General features: G+C 40.0%; 2 protein-coding genes and 1 long non-coding RNA gene across 3 annotated transcripts; all 3 read left to right on the top strand.

Annotated features, from left to right (window-relative positions):
* The first annotated feature begins 1,297 nt into the window (after positions 1–1,297).
* Positions 1,298–3,513, top strand: LOC113144490 (cathepsin Z-like). Its single transcript, XM_026330576.1, has 6 exons — positions 1,298–1,427; positions 1,899–2,062; positions 2,516–2,695; positions 2,776–2,926; positions 3,088–3,250; positions 3,388–3,513. Exons 1-6 carry the CDS (start codon positions 1,306–1,308, stop codon positions 3,511–3,513), a joined length of 906 nt encoding a protein of 301 aa, XP_026186361.1. The 5' UTR covers positions 1,298–1,305.
* A 4,875-nt stretch (positions 3,514–8,388) lies between these two features.
* nanos1 (nanos homolog 1) lies at positions 8,389–11,297 on the top strand. Its single transcript, XM_026329622.2, has one exon. The coding sequence runs from the start codon at positions 8,995–8,997 to the stop codon at positions 9,673–9,675; it is 681 nt and encodes a 226-aa protein (XP_026185407.1). The 5' UTR covers positions 8,389–8,994; the 3' UTR covers positions 9,676–11,297.
* Positions 11,298–16,785: 5,488 nt separating this feature from the next.
* Positions 16,786–17,727, top strand: LOC113144810 (uncharacterized). The gene is made up of 3 exons (XR_003297188.1): positions 16,786–16,930; positions 17,333–17,404; positions 17,570–17,727. It is a non-coding gene; the product is annotated as an uncharacterized LOC113144810 (long non-coding RNA).
* Positions 17,728–18,298: the final 571 nt, after the last annotated feature.

Here is an 18,298-nt window from a genome sequence, read left to right as displayed (position 1 = left end):
GGAGAGGAAAGGACAGTCACCAAACTGATTTCAGATTTCCTTGCACGTTTATCATGGAAGTAGCAGACAGACTCTTACTTCATGGTAACTAAAAGAGTCTCGTTATGAAGGCAGAGAGAAAGAAAAACCTACAGCAAGAAGAAAGAAAATTTTAATTGGAAAATAGGCAAACTTGTTTTTATTGCAGGCTTTGGTTTCCAGCTCACTAACAGCCTTAAATATAATTTACCATCCTCCAGCTGATTGCAAATCTGGGATCTGGTTTCCTTTCTATATCTAAATATTAATAGTCTCCATTACACAAAAATGACTTTCATCTCCGACTCACATGCTGGGATTAGATTTTAATCAACGCATTAAATATGACTTTCTATTCCTGCAGATAGGGAAGGATGGCTCATAGTCTGATAAAGTCTTTGTTATCATAGAGACGCTGTAAGGGCATAAACAAAGAGACAGAGTGAGTGACACAATACAATGATGATAATCTGTCAAAGATCAATGCATCTATAAAAACTGCATTTATGATCTCCAACTCATTTGACTAAAGATTTAAACTGGTAATATGTTCAGAAACCCAATCGTCCTCAGTCTCAGTTGTTCCAAAATATCAGTATCCTCAGAATGATACAATCTGTTGTACGTTGGGCTGCCACCCTTACTCTAGTAATCAAACACATTTCTGTGAAGCATTTTGGCCAAGAAAAAGAACATTTTTTTCTTCAACTGTGACTAAAATGTTTTCACTTCACCTCATTTCCTTTTACTTTTACAAAGGAAACTCAGCATCTAAAAAACACAAAAAGAAAACCCACTGAATATCTACATGCACTGGGCAAAAAGGCACATTGTGATATTCAAAGTGAAAAGTGCTGCTGAATCTTTGTATCTGCTGCTTTTTATTCACAGTAAATTGAGCCTTTGCCTCACAGGTACAAACTGGAACATCTTTAAAAAGTGATTATGACTGTCCATAAAGCACCTCACAGAGATGATTTTAAAGAGCTTAACTTACTATGAGATCGAGCAGCCTTACCAGAATATTCACTTATTTTAAAGCTTGAAACATAAATATTTCCATGACTGAGAATGTTTCTTTAGCCTCTAACATGTTAAAACAAATTAAAGACCCAATCCTCCATAATGTGTTCACAAATGTTCTCCTTTAAGCTCCGCACCAAATGGCAACTACACCCAGGTGATATCAGTAAAGCCTGATTAGCCTGAAGACAGTGCTTCTGGTGGGGTATTTAAGCCAAAACCAGAGTGGGTTGTGGATTAATGTTTGATGCTCTGTGGCACAACATGGCTCAGCTAGTCATTTTTATTTTTATGCTCATGACACCAGCTGTTTCAAGAAGACACTTTTTTAGTGAAAAGCCAGGTTGTTACCAGCCAATGCCCAGGAAACCCAACTTTGGGGTGAAGTGAGTTGACTTTCAGTCTCACATTATTTCTATAGCTCTTTGTTTTTTCTGTTTCACTATTTATCACATCACAGTAGCCAAATTCAGGTCAAACAGCTAAAACTGGAACTGATGTAGTTTGAACTGAAGTGCACTTCACTTGCTCTTATCATTCTGGGTTACAAGGCTCAGAGTAGGGGTCAGTCAAGACTCAAGGGTTGTTGTGAAAGTTTTCCTATAAAACTCAACTTTGCACAACTTCAGTTGAAGTATCCAGTTCTTGGGCTCAATTTTCAGTCTGGATAAAGGTTCAAACATGAGCTCTTCATTCAGTAGTTAATTGGCAATAATGTTAAACTGGTTCAGTTATTTGTAGTTAATCAAACTTTTGACTCTAAAGATTTTCTTATTTTTTTCTTCCTGCTGCTGTTTCACCATAGTAATCCTGTGAGTAACACCCTGTGACTGTAACTGACACGACTGTCTCTCCAGAACTGCTCCTCTCCCTCATGAACTCCTGAACCTTGCTAAGCTGCCAGTGTCCTGGGACTGGAGGAATGTAAACGGCATCAACTTTGCCAGTATAACTCGTAACCAGCACATCCCTCAGTACTGTGGCTCCTGCTGGGCTCATGGCAGCACCAGTGCAATGGCAGGTGAGGCTTTTTCCTCTGTACAAGGCTTTGTGGCTTTTGCAGATGGTTCTGGTTTTACTTACACAAGTTTGAGTTAGTTTTGATGAAGCTGAATGTTAAAGTATCACTTATCAGCATCTGTTACTGTGGGATGCTGACTATGCAGGAACATTTCTCTAGTAGAGAGTAGCCCCAAGTGTTCATAACAAGGTCTTTGAAAGCTGTGTATGAGAGTATTCACTGTTTTTGAAGCTAAAACTACTGAGAGACCAAAAGTATTTCATTAACTTTTTTTTTTTAAAATGAATCTGGATCTTGTGCATTTGAACTGAAGTGGAAACTGACCTTTATTACAAGAACAGAATGATTAAAACTTTTGAAAAAATAACAGATGGGATTCTTGGTGACATAAAATCACTTGAGCCTTTCCAAAACTAATACTGCGTTTGTGGGTAATGTTTCTTTGCCTTGTAGATCGCATCAATATCAAGCGGAGAGGAACGTGGCCATCTGCATATCTGTCTGTCCAACATGTGGTTGCCTGTGCTGAGTCTGGCACCTGTCAAGGAGGGGACCATAAGGGGGTGTGGGAGTATGCCCACAAACATGGCATCCCTGATGAGACCTGCAACAACTACCAGGCAATCGACCAGCGTAAGAATAATCACCAGTGTAACTGTTTTCTTGATGCATTCCTGCATATGATGAGCATTTCAATTAGTTTTTCTCTGCAGAATGTGTACCATTCAATGCATGTGGGACTTGCACAACTTCAAAGAACTGCGGCAAAGTGCAGAACTACACTTTGTGGAAAGTGGGTGACTTTGGTGCCATTAGTGGACGGGATAACATGATGGCAGAAATCTATGCTCGAGGACCCATCAGGTTTTTAAAGCTGAAAGATTCGTTTTGAATGCAGTTGAAACCTTGAGTTTTCCTTCAGTAATGAGGCTGGTTAATCACTTCATATTTTCTACCACCAATGGCCACAAATGCAAAATCACATTTCTTTGTTCACATAATTTCAACTAAATCTCTTCCCTCAGCTGTGGGATCATGGCAACAGAGAAACTTGATGCGTATACTGGGGGTCTGTACTCGGAGTATGTCAAGACTCCTGCCATCAACCACATTGTGTCAGTGGCAGGCTGGGGAGTAGAAAATGGAACCGAATACTGGATTGTGCGTAACTCCTGGGGAGAGCCATGGGTGAGTCATCATAGCAACTTAACAGCCTTGGTTCATCTATGATTCAGAAGCTTTTAAACTTTGGCATTTAGAAATCTGATGTTGGAATGAAATCCAGTATGTGCACTTGACTTATAATCCAAATTACCTCCCTCTAGGGTGAGAAAGGCTGGCTCAGGATTGTGACAAGCGCCTACAAAGGAGGAAGTGGAAACCAGTACAATCTTGCTTTAGAGGAAGACTGCATGTATGGAGATATGATTGTGCCCTTAACTTATCAATAGATGTCATGGACTGTATTTAAACTATTACTGTTTAGTCAATCCCTAATTTTAAGACCCATGCTGTTTGTTACACCCTTGTCTTTTTACATGTTCACCCAATAAACTAAAATCATTAGACTCAGCTCAGAGCCTGTGGGTTAACTCTGCACCAAAATGGTTACTAACAGGAACATGGTTTTGCTTCATGAATGGGTTACATTTTGAAAATGTAGAGCTGGTGTCTTTAATTAACAAAGTGTATAAATAACTGCAGAAATTGGAACTTTCATTGGTGTGGTCAGTGGGCTTGTTCAAGCAGACTTCAGCTTTGACTTGTTTTGTACCTTTGACTGGGACAAAACTGATCAGTTTCTTATAGGGTTTATTCTCAGACCAAAGCTGGAAAAACAAAACTAACATTTTGTGCAGATGGATAGTTTGTGGCACTCAAAGTGACAGCGAAGTCAATTTTCATGGTGAGATGCTCTTAATGCCTTTTCTGTGCCGAAGTCCCATAAGGTTTTGTATACCTGAAACCACATGACCCATAAACCTGCGTTATGTTACTGCCGTATGCACACAAGGAAAGATACTTGTCTTTTATTTGCCAAAACATTGTAAAAATCACTTTCCTCAGGAGGAACCTTAAATGAATTTGCTCTGGATGTATTTTGACACTGATTCAAAATTGTTTTGCAGGAAAATATGGATCCACCTCACTTGTTGACTGACATGCTTTATTAGTTTCAATTCTGTCTTCTGGAGTAACATTCAGTCTAATCACCAGTTATCTACAGTGGCACACACAACAGTACAATGGCATCCTCTCAGTTTATATGCAATTATAAAAAGCCAGTTTTTGTGCTGGAGAACAAAAAAACTGAGCACTTGGATATTTTGTTCAGGGGATGCAACAATAATAAAAACGCATAAACACAAGCTGCTGTGCTTTGCTGCTGATATGGAAATGCGTCCCATTAACTGCAGTTTCCATTCAGCGTCTCTGGGGAGAACAAAGGATAATCAAACCTCATGCAGCACTGTTGACTTCAAGCTTCTGAAACAAGGAAAACCTTAAGCCTATAAAGCTGTGGCATGTCCGAGTGGAAGCCCACTACAAAAACAAATATTTAACATAATTTGGTTCATATTATGCGATCTAGCCCCCACCCTCGAGCAATCATTCACGTGAAATCAAATTTGTGCTCTGATTAAATTTCCTGCATGTTTTCTCATTTGCATAACCACAAACAGAGCTCTAATGGCTGTGAATGAAAACACATGGTAATCTTTGTCTGCGTCTCCAAAGGAACAGCCTCTCTGCTACGGAAAAAGTTGCTATAAAAAAAAATGCAGGTTACAAATGCACATGAATCATTTTCATACCGCATTTATCTTCATTACAGGGAAGTATATAGGGTATATGGAATTTACAATTCCTGCCAATATATTATGCATTTTACAGTGATCTGTATGTTCTATAAACATGAAGATGGAGGATGTGGTGGTTCTGAAATATATAAAAATAATGCTACTACCTTTGGTGCTGCTGAGGCCTGGATTATCAGCTTAAATAGAGTTGTCTACTCCTAAAGTATCCTTTAGCAGGGCATTGTAATGATTTATTCAAGGCAGCTGCCTCTGGCAGCAGTGCAGGAATATGTAGAAAGCTTCCCTGTATGTGTACTTTGTGTAATCCTTCCCCATGCATTCGCTTTTCCAAGGCCACTATTGAAACTTGCCTCCTGAAATATGTAGCAGAGAATAAAAGCTAACCAGAAAGCCACAGAACACATTCTGGTATTTAACAGAAAACTAAGATCTCTGATTTAGCTCACAGAGCTTACAAACTCCATATCTGATGTTAATGAATCAAACCATGCCCAAATGACACTTTCAAATTACAAGCAGTATGAGCCTATGCAGTAAGGATGAAAAGGCACTCAGATTTCTTTTCTTCATGCATTCTGCAATACCATCAATCATTCATTTGTCATGTCAGACATGAACTGAGCAGACTCTTCTCCATCAATGTGACAAATCTTGTTGTGTTTGCCCAAATACAAGCCCTGGATCACCGCACACAATGTGCTGATGATTATAATCATAATGGATGAAGCATCAGAGGAAGATTAGCTTTATGAGATGGTATAAATCACACATTATCATACCCCTACCTTCAGCAAAAGGCTCATCTGTGGTGATTTGCACTGCATAATACATCTAAAACACAAACAGCAAAAATAGATGTCTCATATTGCTAATGAGGCCATGCAAGAAATATGATTTGATTATTGAAAATAAAACGTCTTCCTCAGCCAGCTACTACTTTTCCTGATGATCTGTGTTATCAAGTAAAAAACACTTACACAACAATCATTCAGTCAGTGTGATTCCTAAATCGATTTACAGTCATAGCCACCCTGCTGATGGTATGCATCATTCCACTGTTAATCTCACTCCCTTGTCCAATATGCTCATGCAACCTTGAGGCGGCCACAGAATTAGCTTTAGTTAATGAATGATTATTAATCCCTCTTAGTCACAACAAAATTAAGGAATAATGTGGCCATGAATATTTCAGTTACACTGCAGCAACACAAGAATCCGCTGCTTGCACAATCTACCCTGGCTTATAAAAAAAAAAAGTGATTACATCCATTATTAATACTTCATCATAAAATTCATATTTTGCACTAACTGAATGGGGGCTCTGGAATGAAAATCCAATGAGCAGTCAATACTATTTCCAACTAACTTGCTGAACAGACAGAACAGAAAGAAATGGACTCTAAAACATCGAAGGTCATTGAACCATGCTTTTGTTCTGCTTTTATCACTCTGTCTCCTAAGGTTGTGCGTTCTTATTAGATCCCTTAAAAATAGATGCAGCCCTTCCAAGTCGGTGAGTTCCTGCAGCCTCCCCTAGAAGTTTTAATTAGAACACCAGTCACTCGTGTTATCGTTGTTTCAAGAGGGCCGTTTCCACATTCTTGAGCTCCCTACTTCATCACAGGATCAGAAGCTGCCAGTGAGTGGGCTCTTCAGGACGGCTGCCTCATATTCCATCTGGATTTTACCTCAAGAATCTAAACCTGGATTGTTTCCATTATTATTACTATGGCAAGCCAGTGTTCTGTAATTAAATTGGCAGGATTATTGCGGAGACATACATTATATTAAATTTATAGACGTAACAGGTCCATACTTAATGAAAACAAATGGTGCAAGACGTACTGGGATGTGCATCAGCATATATACAATGAGTTTTCCAGTTATGTACACCTGACAAGAACAGACATAGACTAGAAGTGGCCTCACAGTCCTTATAAAACAGCTTTTGGATGCTGAAAAACACCTTTTTACAATCATATCAGAAGGCCATGGCTTCAAGATGACTGTGAAAGATTGTTCTTTGGTGTTGTGTTTCAGATGAGAAGCCTATTTCACACCTCAGCCCACAACTGTTTTCAAGTAATGCTAAAGACAACATGGTATATTTTGTAAAAGTAATCTGTAGAACAGGAATTTTGTATCTATACGATGTGATACTGCTTTTCTTTTTTTTTTTTTTTGGCTTTATATAGTCATAGCTCTCAGGATGACACTAAAAGAGCCAGGAAAAATGTATAATTGAATCTATTCTTATCAAAATAGCATCATATCTCCTTCAGGATTGGGCAGGAGCCCTGTTTGGAACTCAGGTTACTTGTTTATAATGTTTTTTTTTTTTTTGTGTTCATTTTGCTCAGATTACAGATAGCAAGTCAATTCCAGAAATAGCTGCAATTATTGGCACTTAAACTTAATAAAACAGGACAAAAAGTAACACACGGTACATGGACAACAAAACCAACTTAAAACAGACTCACTTTAAAGAGCTGGTGTTGGTATTTCTGTCTTTATTTAAACACACTGGAGGTGAATTGAATTGTGTTACTGTTAATTGTGTACTTGTTACTCTGGGAAACCCATTGACCTTTTTGTAAACAGCTTTTAGTCTCAAACAAAAACTGTTGGCAGTGTGTCCTGTGGATCACGCCTAATAATTAGGACACCGCTTTTAATTTTTCAGGGCTGTTACAAACAAAACTGTGGCCACATCCTGCTCCGGTGTGTGAAAAGATGTACCGATTTGTGATTTGTATGAATTCATCAACAACAAAAGACCCTACACACGATAAATTGTACAGATTTCTCTTTAGACCTTCATCCAGATGTGCAGTTTAGCATCCAGGCTTTTAGTTGTAATTACATTTACTACATCTGTGCAGCTTTGTTGTGTGCTCCTCTCCTCCAATGGCCACTTCAGTTTACTAATGACAACTGGCTACTGGAACATCATGGTTGACATCATTACTGTAGGTTTTGTTTGGCACTCATTCATTCAGGGGAGGGAGGGGGTTCTTTTGGTTGAAATGAGCTGACCTGTAATTGCACTATGCTGCCCCCTGTTGACAACTGCTCTGCATGTCGTGTTTACATCATGCTCATGAGTACTGATGGGGTTTTTATTTTATGGGTTTTTCATGGCAGGACTGACAATATCACAACAACACACTCAGTTAATACACCCTTAGAGGTCTGTTTGCTTCTGTATAGTGCTCAATACTGCAAGTAAACAACAATGATAAACAGCTTGTACAGTTTCTGCAGGTTTGATTCTCTGTACTCAGAAGTTTTCAGTGGCAAACAGATTAATGTGCGGCCTGTGTGTGGGGCCATATCTCTGTAATAAACTCGCTTCAGTTTGTGTTGTAATGAAGATCATTTCTGTAGAGTGAAGTGAAAATAAAAAACACAAGGAAATGAGGACACATGGGGGCTTGGTTTACAGTTCTGTCTTATACTGATCAACTTCTAATATAACCGGATGCGTATGCACAGATTATTTCGTCCAGGACAAGAAGACGATGGCTGCACAGAACAAAGGGCCTTTGCTCGTGGCACACAAGGGGTTAATAGTTGGCGTTTACGGAATCCACGCACAAAGATTAACGACACTGGTTCACGAAACACGGGAAACTATAATGTGTTAAAAACCAAGGGCGAACAAAGAGCCACGCTGTCCTCACCGCATTGATCGGTGGCTCCACCACATTAACTAGTGAACGGCTTTGGACGTCAAATCATTCCTCCGCGCACTTGCCCAAACCAACAGCAATAACAACTTTTTATTGCCCGCATATCTAATCTGCAGAATGACGACTGGTTTCGACAAAGCTCCTGCCCACAAGAAAACAAGTCTGTCCAAATGTGGGTTTGAAGAAAGGGAGCCTGCTTTTATCTTATCAGAAACTTGGTTTTGAAGCGAAAGCGCCCCGCCCTCCTGGTCCTTATAACCAGAAAGCCTGTTTGCCGGACGCTCAAACATAACAGGAACACTGGAGACCACCTCGCTGTATATGAACCATTCCTGGAGACGAACTCTGGCTGCGCCGACTTTTTTGGATTACGCTGGTTGTTTCATCTTCTGACAGCAACAAACGACCAGAAGTGGCCATGGATTTTCTCAATCACAGCTATTTGAACGCGCGCAGCCCATATGACTATACTTTCAATTTTTGGAACGACTATCTTGGGCTGACGACTTTGGTTACGAAGAATAACAAGCTCAGCATGCCCCAGAACCCCAACTCCATCACCGAGTCCCTGAAAGCCACCCTGGGCTTAGACGACTCCCCGACGTGTCCGTGCGTAATCGCGAGCGGCATTGGAGAGAGCGGCCACCTGGACTGTTGCTGCCCGTCCGGGAGCCCTCCGCCGGCCTCCATCCTGGACTTAAAAGAGCGTTTCTCGATACTGAGCCCCTTCCAAAACCAGCTCGGCGTCCAGCTACCGGAGCGGGAGGTGGGGTTTGGTGGAAGCTTCGCGGGGTTTGATCTGTTCGGGATGGAGAGGAAGATGCGCAAACCTGCTTCCAGGAGCAAGCAAGAACCCAAAATCTGCGTCTTCTGCCGAAATAACGGAGCGCCCGAGGAGGTGTACGGATCCCACGTCCTGAAGACTCCGGACGGGAGGGTGGTGTGCCCGATTCTGAGGGCTTATACCTGTCCCCTTTGCAGTGCCAACGGGGACAATGCCCACACGATAAAATACTGCCCACTGTCAAAAGACCAGCCATCCCAGCGACCGCTGAAGGGAGGCAGGGCTGTGGGTGGGAAGAGGATGAAAATATTCTAAATATAAAGACTAAAGTTAATTGAATTGCACTGAACAATTTCCAGACGACTGTTTTGATTTTGACTCAAGCTTTTATCCCAGTTTCAGAAACATATTGATTTTACCCCCCTCACCCTAAGATCGCTTATATTTTTATAGTTCCTTTCTCCTCATAGAATAATTTTATGCTTTATACATCGGATTTATTTTTCTTTCTAGTTTGTAGTCATTTGAGCGCGTGCATATAAATATATATATATACACCTATGTATCAATAATTGAAAAGTGTGAATGCGTTTTTAGAAGTATTTTAGTCATGTAGGGAAACACACTGACATTGGCAAAGGGGATGAATGTCATATTTCTAGGTATTTTTGTACATTGAGCTAAGCTCGCTATGTTTTTCTTTCTCCTCTTAGAAAACCAAAGTTATGTTTGCCATTAGAGAAGCTCAAGAATGTGTCAATGAGTACTTGTGTGCATCTGACTGGAGGAGGAGCTCTTTGATCCCATCTGCCTGCCTAAATACTCCACAACATATTTTGCAACTTGCTCTAAAAGTTGATATTCAATCTGCCAGGCAGGAATAGAAAAGACAATGCGGCCTGTGTTTAGGGCTCATATTCTCTGGGGGACGCTCAATTGTTGCCAAGCCAAACCTCTTCTCCAGTCGTAAGTGATGAGAAAGTTGTCTGACATTGCAAGCAGTCAGAAATACAATACTAGCCTACATATTTTATGTTTACATTCCCAAGTAGGGGTGACACACTGGATTCTGTTTCTCTGTTTTTTTCTCTGTTTTTTTTTTTTGCCCTGAAATTGTCTTCACCAGAGAGTCTCCAGGACACGGCTGCTCTGCAGTAAACAGTGGAGTTAGTCCCATTTACCTTTCACCCTGTGTCTCGGGGTGAAAAAGAGCAAATGAATGTTAGCAAACAACATGCTATCACATTACATACTGAAGAATCCCAAAAAAAAAAAAAAAAATACAAAAAAATACAAAAAAAAAACATGCAAAAACGTTGCGAATGTATGATTGAAGGTGTCACTTGCAGGACTGCACATTTCTGACAGTTTTGTTTACCAAAGGAATACAGTTGCATTGGTGAAAAATGGAGAGATTTGCTGTATTGTACATAAAGTGATGTTTATTCAGTATTTTAACATTACAAGTGACTTCAGAGGGTGCTACCTCAAGAGGATTTTGTACTTACATGATAAATGTCAACAGCAGTTTATTGATATAGTGCTGCCATTTATAATAAGGGTTTTGATAGTATTTTTGATCTTTGTATAACATAATTGTATTTTCATTTTGTTGCATTTAACATTATGGAAGTGAATTTCCAAGAAGCTATAAGCATTGCTCACCAAAAGGTGATTGTCTGTAAATAACGATTATACCCATACTTTTTAAAATTTAGTTGTTCAATGTTACATTTCTTGAGAGTGTGCAAGAGAGCGGATATTGAAAAAGGCTGACGAAATTTGCCACTTTTAACAGAGGTTTTTTGATTAAATGTATAAGAGAAAAAGAAAACACTGTTGAACTTTGTTATTTATATTTTACCACAATTTCCTGTATGCTGCTGTGCAGAATAACAACATATGAATTCACTAGAGAAATAAAAACTTATCAAATATTTGGAGCTATGTGGTTCTTTCATTGGTTTATTAACTCACTGGGCGTATAAACTCTTTTGAACCAGTTGAGGAAGAGTCTCAAATTACTCTTTAACTGATTGATTTAATGATTTGCAGATGGACTGATCAAATTAAGCAGCAGAAATATATTTACAAAAATGATTCTGGTGCTGTAATTGGACTGCCAGCTGACTGCCTCACAGACTGCACGTGCATTAAGCTTTGAGCCAAGTGCATATGCTGTAATTTCACATTCAATTTGGGATAAACGTCCCTTTAACCTTTGCTTTTGGACTTTTGCTGCTCTCGAATCTTAAAGATTTGTCTCTGAAGGACAAACACAGTGCCATGGTTGTTTGAGGTTGTTTAGGGAGGTCTGCCCACACAAGAATGTCTTGGCTAATGCCTCACCATTCAAACAGATCATGTTTGCACTGAAGTGGATTGAATAGCTGGCCCTCCCGGCCTTCTCTGCCTGCCATCTGTGGAATGGCTGCAGCAGACATATTGAGAGGCTCGAATGCTGTTTTTAAAAAAAAAAAACAAAAAAAAAAAGCTTTGCTGCTTGTAGTTTTTTGGGAAGAAGAAGTTGAGCTGTACACAGTTGTGCAGTCGAATGTGCTGGTGAATTGCTGCAACAGCTTGATTTGATACAAATGTCCCACAAATGAAGGAAACAATGAATGCATTCAAACCATGATGACTTCATGAATGGCTTTACTGTCTGCGGGTCCGACTCACCAGCAAAACAACCTCAGACATTCATAATTTCTGCTGAGGCTAAGCATACAGTACCAAACCATATCAAGAAGCCTGTATATACATTAGCCTGAAGCATCCAGATGGTGTCATCCACACCTTGGCTACTCCTCTCTCCCTGTTCCCCCTCCTCTGTTTTCATGCTCCTCTCTCCAGCTGAGGCTGTGGCATTAAAAATGGATGACTACTAAGTGCAACAGGGATTTATCTCTGTGAGAACAGTGGTGAAAAAGCCTGGCAGGCTAGCATTTCAGGCAAACACAGCTAACAGGTCTTATTCCCTCTACGCCACAGCTTCCATTAGCTGCTCTGCAGACAGGGCCCATATAATCGAGTTAGTTGCACCATTTATGAGATATGTATCTTTCATGATCATATAATATGTCTTAGCTGGCTGGTTTTTAACCATCTCTCTGCAGAACTTGATGGTCAGAGTAATGTGTGGTAGGTTCGTTTTAAGATGAGCGGTAAAGCCGGATGATATTTTTTTTAAAAAAACAAGAGGAGGGAGGAAAAGGTGTTAATTAAGGGACAGTGTTATCTGGAGTTGACGCAGAGAAGTTATCACCAAGAATGAGGGAAGAGGATCTCGCTCTGGCAGGTGATTAAGATTTAGCTTTTGCTCAGCAGCAGCAGTTAGTCTTTGCTGTTAATGTGATTTAGGGAATACATTAATCCACACTGCTCCTCATCATGGGGGCTACATTGAATGTTTCCTGGTTAAACTGCTGTATTTACTGTACAGCAGATCAGTGGTCCCCAAGCCTTTTGTCTGTACTACAGCAGTCCTATCAGATGGGCCCAAGTACTCCTGCCATGTATTGTTTTGATACAAGGGGTGTCTTCATGGATTTGCTCAATAACATTTCACCTCAGAGAAAACACAATGGCTGTGGTTGATTCATGGCTGCACCTGTGAGTCCGTTCATGATAAAGCTTCTATTTTTTCAACTTATCTGAGCCACTCTTGTGTGGTTCAAGTGCCCTGCTTGGGAATTAGAAGATGTCGTATGACCTTTTCTGGACCTCAGGTCACTGTTGAGAACTAAAGGTCAAAATTTTCACATTTCTCCCACTATGAAAGGTTATGGTAATCCATGTGTATGCTGTATGCCTTCTTCTAGTATGCTGTGTTTCCATCCCAAAATGAAAATGCAAAAAAATTAGAACAAATTCTTCTTAGCTGACAAACAACTCATTTAACCTCTTCATTCAATAGAGATGAGGTATTCAAACTAATCACCCCAGTTCTCCAGGCAAGACTAAGTAAACACTGAAATGACTTGGCTAAATGACATAATAGTCCATTTGCATAGTGTCCTTCTCATTCATTGACCCACATGACACCAGTGTGGAAGGCTGATAATAAGTTACAGATCTGCAGAACTCATTTATGGGTCCCATCATTTCCCAGAATGCGCTCGTAATAAAGATGCTCCTGTCGCCTAGCAACTCGTAGAGATAAAATTGGACAGCAGCTGAGCATGAAAGTCATTCCACAGAGCGAAGAGGATACCATCTTCAGCCCTCACGTTAGATGGCTTATTGGTGAAGGTTTGATTTTTAAATTGGATGAAAAAATAAATAAATTAAAAATTAAAAAAGGTTTTGATCTGAAAGTATGTTCAACTCATTACCACCCCCTGTGGTGATAATGTGTATTACAAAAACAGCACCTGTTTTGTCATACGTCTCACAGTATATTTAGAGTTATTGGAAGCCACTGGGTTGGAAGGAATCAAGATGACAGGTATGATGATATTGAAATTTCTGTCAACAGGGCTGTGGTGACCATTTTCTGGTTGTTGCGATAAGGACTCTGTCCCTCTGAGGGGAGATTACAGCTTTGATGCTGTAATTGAAATTTCACAAAGAATTTATTTGAAACCAAAACTCATTGCTGTTTAAGTGAAGGAGACAGGTTATTAAGTTTCTTTCACAGCATGCTCAGCTTTTTCTCTCTGTGGCTTTTTCACTGGTGCGAATGTACTGTCAGTTGAAATAATCCTCCAGGTCACTGGGGTATATCAACACAGCGAAGGCAACTTTAATTAACTTACTGAGTATTGGGTATTTTATTTATAATGTATTTTCTTAAAAAGTTGTTGTGTATTTAAAACAAATGCTTGTCTTTCTGTCTTCAGTCAACAGCTCTCAGTTTATCCAGTATTACTGCTATATTCTTAGACACGTAACAAAAATAGAAAGACAGCGGGGGGCTTGTTTTCTGTTTATATCTGTGCCTCTCAGTTTATTAATAGTTTCTAAAATCAGAAGTTCCATTTCCTCCAGACGTCATCTCCCAAACAATGCATTCTCATTTTTGATAATAGCTTTCTACAGCCTGTGTACTCTGTTTCTTAATCCCTACATTTTCATTTTAAAGATACAAAACTGTATCAGTGTTTCTGTGCACAACTGCCACCATTCAGCTTGTGCCAGTGTTATTTATGGCTACATCTCCCTGGACAGACAGAGTCATGGCTATTTAACATAACAGAAGATATGAACGTTACCTCACCTTGCCAGTACAGCAGCAGACTAAAACAGAGATTACGCCAATTTCACACATTTCAGAGCATCAGTGCATTATCAAATAGTGATTTCATTTGTTCAACACTGAAGGTCAGTGCTTTCACCACCTCAGTAGAAAAGTGATGTTTTACTCTTTAAAGCTTAAATTGACACCTGAGCACATTGTGAGGTTCCATGTGTGAAATTTGTAGCTTGCACTACACGACTTTGTGAAGGTTTACCATGGTGTGTATGAATTTTAGGTATTTGGTTTGTTGAGTTGCCTGTTTAACATCATGCCATAGACAGCAGCTGTCTACAGTGAATATCTGAAAGGTCTAATGGACACAGCATTACCAGACGAATTAGTTTCTAGATGAGATTTAAAAAAAAAAAAAAAAAAAAAAAAAAAAAAAAAAGTTCTGCAATTTACCACATCCAGTGTTTCTTTGAGTCATAATGTAAAAATCTTTTAATTAAAGGGCGGCGTTATCATTTGGGTGACTCAGAGGAACCAGGATCCCCTCTGGCAGGTGGTAAAAACTAATGCGCTGCAGCAGTAGTTAGTCTTTGCTGTTAATGTGACTGAGAAGATTTTATAATTCACACATCACCACATAATGGCTGCTGCCTGAAACACTCTGCTTAATGTGCTGTAGTTACTGTACTGCACAGTTGGCAAAATGAATTTAACTTCAAGGGACTTGTGGTTTTCTTGCTGCACCTTTCAGAGAGATCAGGTGTCACTTTTACATTTAAAGAACGAAACTCACTTTCGTCAGACCATCAGCTAATTGTGTTGTCAATGTGGACTGTCTCAGCATATATACTGCTACAGTCAAAGCGCCTGGTTTTTCACTGACATGTATGATGACAATGTTTAAGTTACAGATCCCATTCATTTCCCAGAATACACTTGCAACGAGGATGTTCCTGTCGCCTAGCAACTCCTGGAGATAAAAACTAGAGGGCAGCCAAGCATGAAAGCAATAGAGCTAAGGGGATACCGTCTTTAGCCCTCCCATTATGACCAAGTGGTGATTTGGTGCCACTTATCTGCTCCAAACCTGGGAAATATTCGATCTGCCTGCAAATACTATTTAAAGATTGATATTACATATCAGCCTTTCCGGATATGTCTGTATGTCTGGAAAGACTGATATGGACATTATGTTGTGTAGTGGAAAAAAGGCCCAGGTGTAAGAGATTGATTACTTGTGTTATCTAACTGACCTAACTGAGCACTCAGTGTGAGTTCAACTTCGGTTCACTGCTTTTGTTCTATCATCCATTCTGGCCTGAGCAATAAAATGTTATTATAGCGTATGGAAGATGCCACATTAGCACCAGAGATGTCCATGTCAGAATCACTTCAGCTGGTGCAGGACAAAGCTGGTCACCTCCCAGTGGATCTTTTTTAGGTCAAACATTTGGACATGTGATTGCAGGAAAAGCACAAATGAAAAAAATTCAGGCAACGACAGCTCAGTATCATCAAGTGTCCCAGTAAGCCATGGCAGTGAGCCAGCAGGTACAATAGACGGACCCCAAAACTGACTTGGCTAAATGAAATGCAGCTCTTTTTATTGATTACATCTATGCTTTTTATATGACGTGTCTAAATGTCTGCTGTGAAGAAGGTCCACGGCTCCACCCAGTTTCCACCTGAGCAATTTCTTAGCAGCCTGAATACATAAAGTCACCAGTGATATATGAGCTCGAAACAGAAAAACACCCAGCACTATACGTTTGTTTTCCCGTCTCTTTTATCATCTTTACTTTGCACAAACAAACTTTAGATTCTCACATCTCAACCTCAGTACAGCAACTAAGATGCTGCATGTTGTTACTTCTTGCTCTGTGCTTTGGCTGAATAGGTTTTGGAGTGATGTTTGCAGAAAAATACAGCCTATTTTCCATACACAAATAATACAGACTATTTTCCGAAGCACAATTTGTCTTCATTCGTATATACTTAATTCCAGTAGACAAAATGCTCATTAAAAATGGCCCACGGTTGTTTTTTGTGTTGCTACATTGATCACCGTCCAAGTGCTAAATTGAGTAAATTGATCTGTTTTCTATCTTCTCTTATTTAATAATGCAGTGGATTAAAACTGCCAGAGGGCGGTCTTTTCCACTCACTCAAGGTTTTTTTCTTTCTGGTTGGAACTGATGAAACTACTATTATAGTTTCAGGCAAACCAACAAGATTTATTTCTCTGTAGGTGGGAGAAAACAATAGCAGCCGGACTTGTGGTTTGACCAAACTGTAAACTGAACTGTCTCCTGTTGTAGTGGCTGCTTTTTTTCTGCAAACTGCTGTTCCTGAATGTTTGGAAGCAGAGCCATACGTACGGTAAGCCTTTACTACCAACGTATCAAGAAACGTGAACCCAAATATGACACTATTGTGAGTCACCAACAGTTCTGGAAAATGTGTGACCTTCTAAACTATAGAGAAAGTCTTTTGGTGGATGACGCCTTTTAGAATTTATCTCCCTAGTTTGAGGTTTAGCTGATTTTTCTCAAATATCAAAGTGAAATCATTGTGCTTAAGGTTGTAAAGTTACTTTTATCTGTTTCTGTCTCTAAGCATGAAGCATCATGTAGCAGGCTGAAGCTGTTGAGCTGTGAAAGGCCGTACAAGTCTCTTGAACTCAGATATACTTAGAAGACATTCACGTTTCATACAGGTACTAAAGTAAGGACAGATTTCAGCAGACACTGTACTCCATTTGCTTTTGTAAACACACAACAGGTGCTGCTAAGAAGAGGCTCATTCATTGACGGGGTCACAGGAACAGCTCGGCCCAACGATCCAGTCACTCTGGTGAGCTGCACAGTTAATGTGTTTTTTTCAGTGGGAAAATTCCAGTGCTGCAACGGGTCCCATGTGGTTGTGGTTTGGGTGAGAGGCACAGTAATGCGTTTGTGACGCAAGAGGGAGGAAATTGCAGACGCTTCCTGCACAACTGTGCTTTTGTACCACTTCCAGGTGGATACTTTGCCAGGCTGCAGCAAATGAGGCCTCTACAGCTCTGACTGGAGAGAAGGAAGAAGGTGCAACAGCGCAGCCTGCTGGCTGGAAGAGATAACTCTTCTGGTAAAACCAATCCTCCTCCGCTTCCAAAGAAACTACTGACGCAACAGAATCTTCTGAGGTATATGTCATACACACAGATATTAAATCTTTATCCAGAAGGGCAGCTGTATTCAGTGAGTGGCACATAAACAGGATCTGGGGAGTATTTAACAGTTCAAGTTTAACATTCAATGTCACTTTCTTACCTAAATGTTTCAAAGATGTGTGTTGGTTTTTCATTCAAATGACCATAAAATGTCCAATGCACTGTCTGCTGATAATCACAGGTTCAAGAAGAACTGGAGAAAGTCATAACTGATCCATCGTGGCAGCCTGATCATCACCGTGTCAATCATGAGCCTGCACTGTACTTTTTTCCACTTCAACGTCACATTAAACTCAGAAAAAAACAGTCCTAGCAGGATAAACAGGACAATTCTACTAGTTTTTCCACATTACCTTTTCACATATATCTGACAAGCATGTACAATGCAAACTGGCTGATATTTCTGTGTGGAGTTTGCATGTTCTCCCTGTGCTTGTGTGGGTTTTCTCCAGGTACTCTGGTTTCCTCCCACAGTCCAAAAACATGTATGTCAGGTTGATTGGTGACTCTAAATTGCCCATAGGAGTGAGTGTGAG

Source organism: Mastacembelus armatus, chromosome 10, assembly GCF_900324485.2.
Source record: "Mastacembelus armatus chromosome 10, fMasArm1.2, whole genome shotgun sequence".
Lineage (NCBI taxonomy): Eukaryota > Metazoa > Chordata > Actinopteri > Synbranchiformes > Mastacembelidae > Mastacembelus > Mastacembelus armatus.
The sequence above is the reverse complement of the archived record's forward strand: the minus strand, read 5'-3'. Positions and strand labels throughout refer to the sequence as shown.

What these genes read in the sequence shown, in the direction of transcription:
- LOC113144490 (XM_026330576.1), top strand. Translation starts at nt 1,306, where the DNA reads ATGGCTCAGCTAGTCATTTTTATTTTTATGCTCATGACACCAGCTGTT. An exon ending in CAGCACCAGTGCAATGGCAG is followed by an intron (nt 2,063 to 2,515) that starts GTGAGGCTTTTT and finishes TTTGCCTTGTAG; the next exon opens with ATCGCATCAATATCAAGCGG. An exon ending in TATGCTCGAGGACCCATCAG is followed by an intron (nt 2,927 to 3,087) that starts GTTTTTAAAGCT and finishes CTCTTCCCTCAG; the next exon opens with CTGTGGGATCATGGCAACAG.
- nanos1 (XM_026329622.2), top strand. Translation starts at nt 8,995, where the DNA reads ATGGATTTTCTCAATCACAGCTATTTGAACGCGCGCAGCCCATATGAC.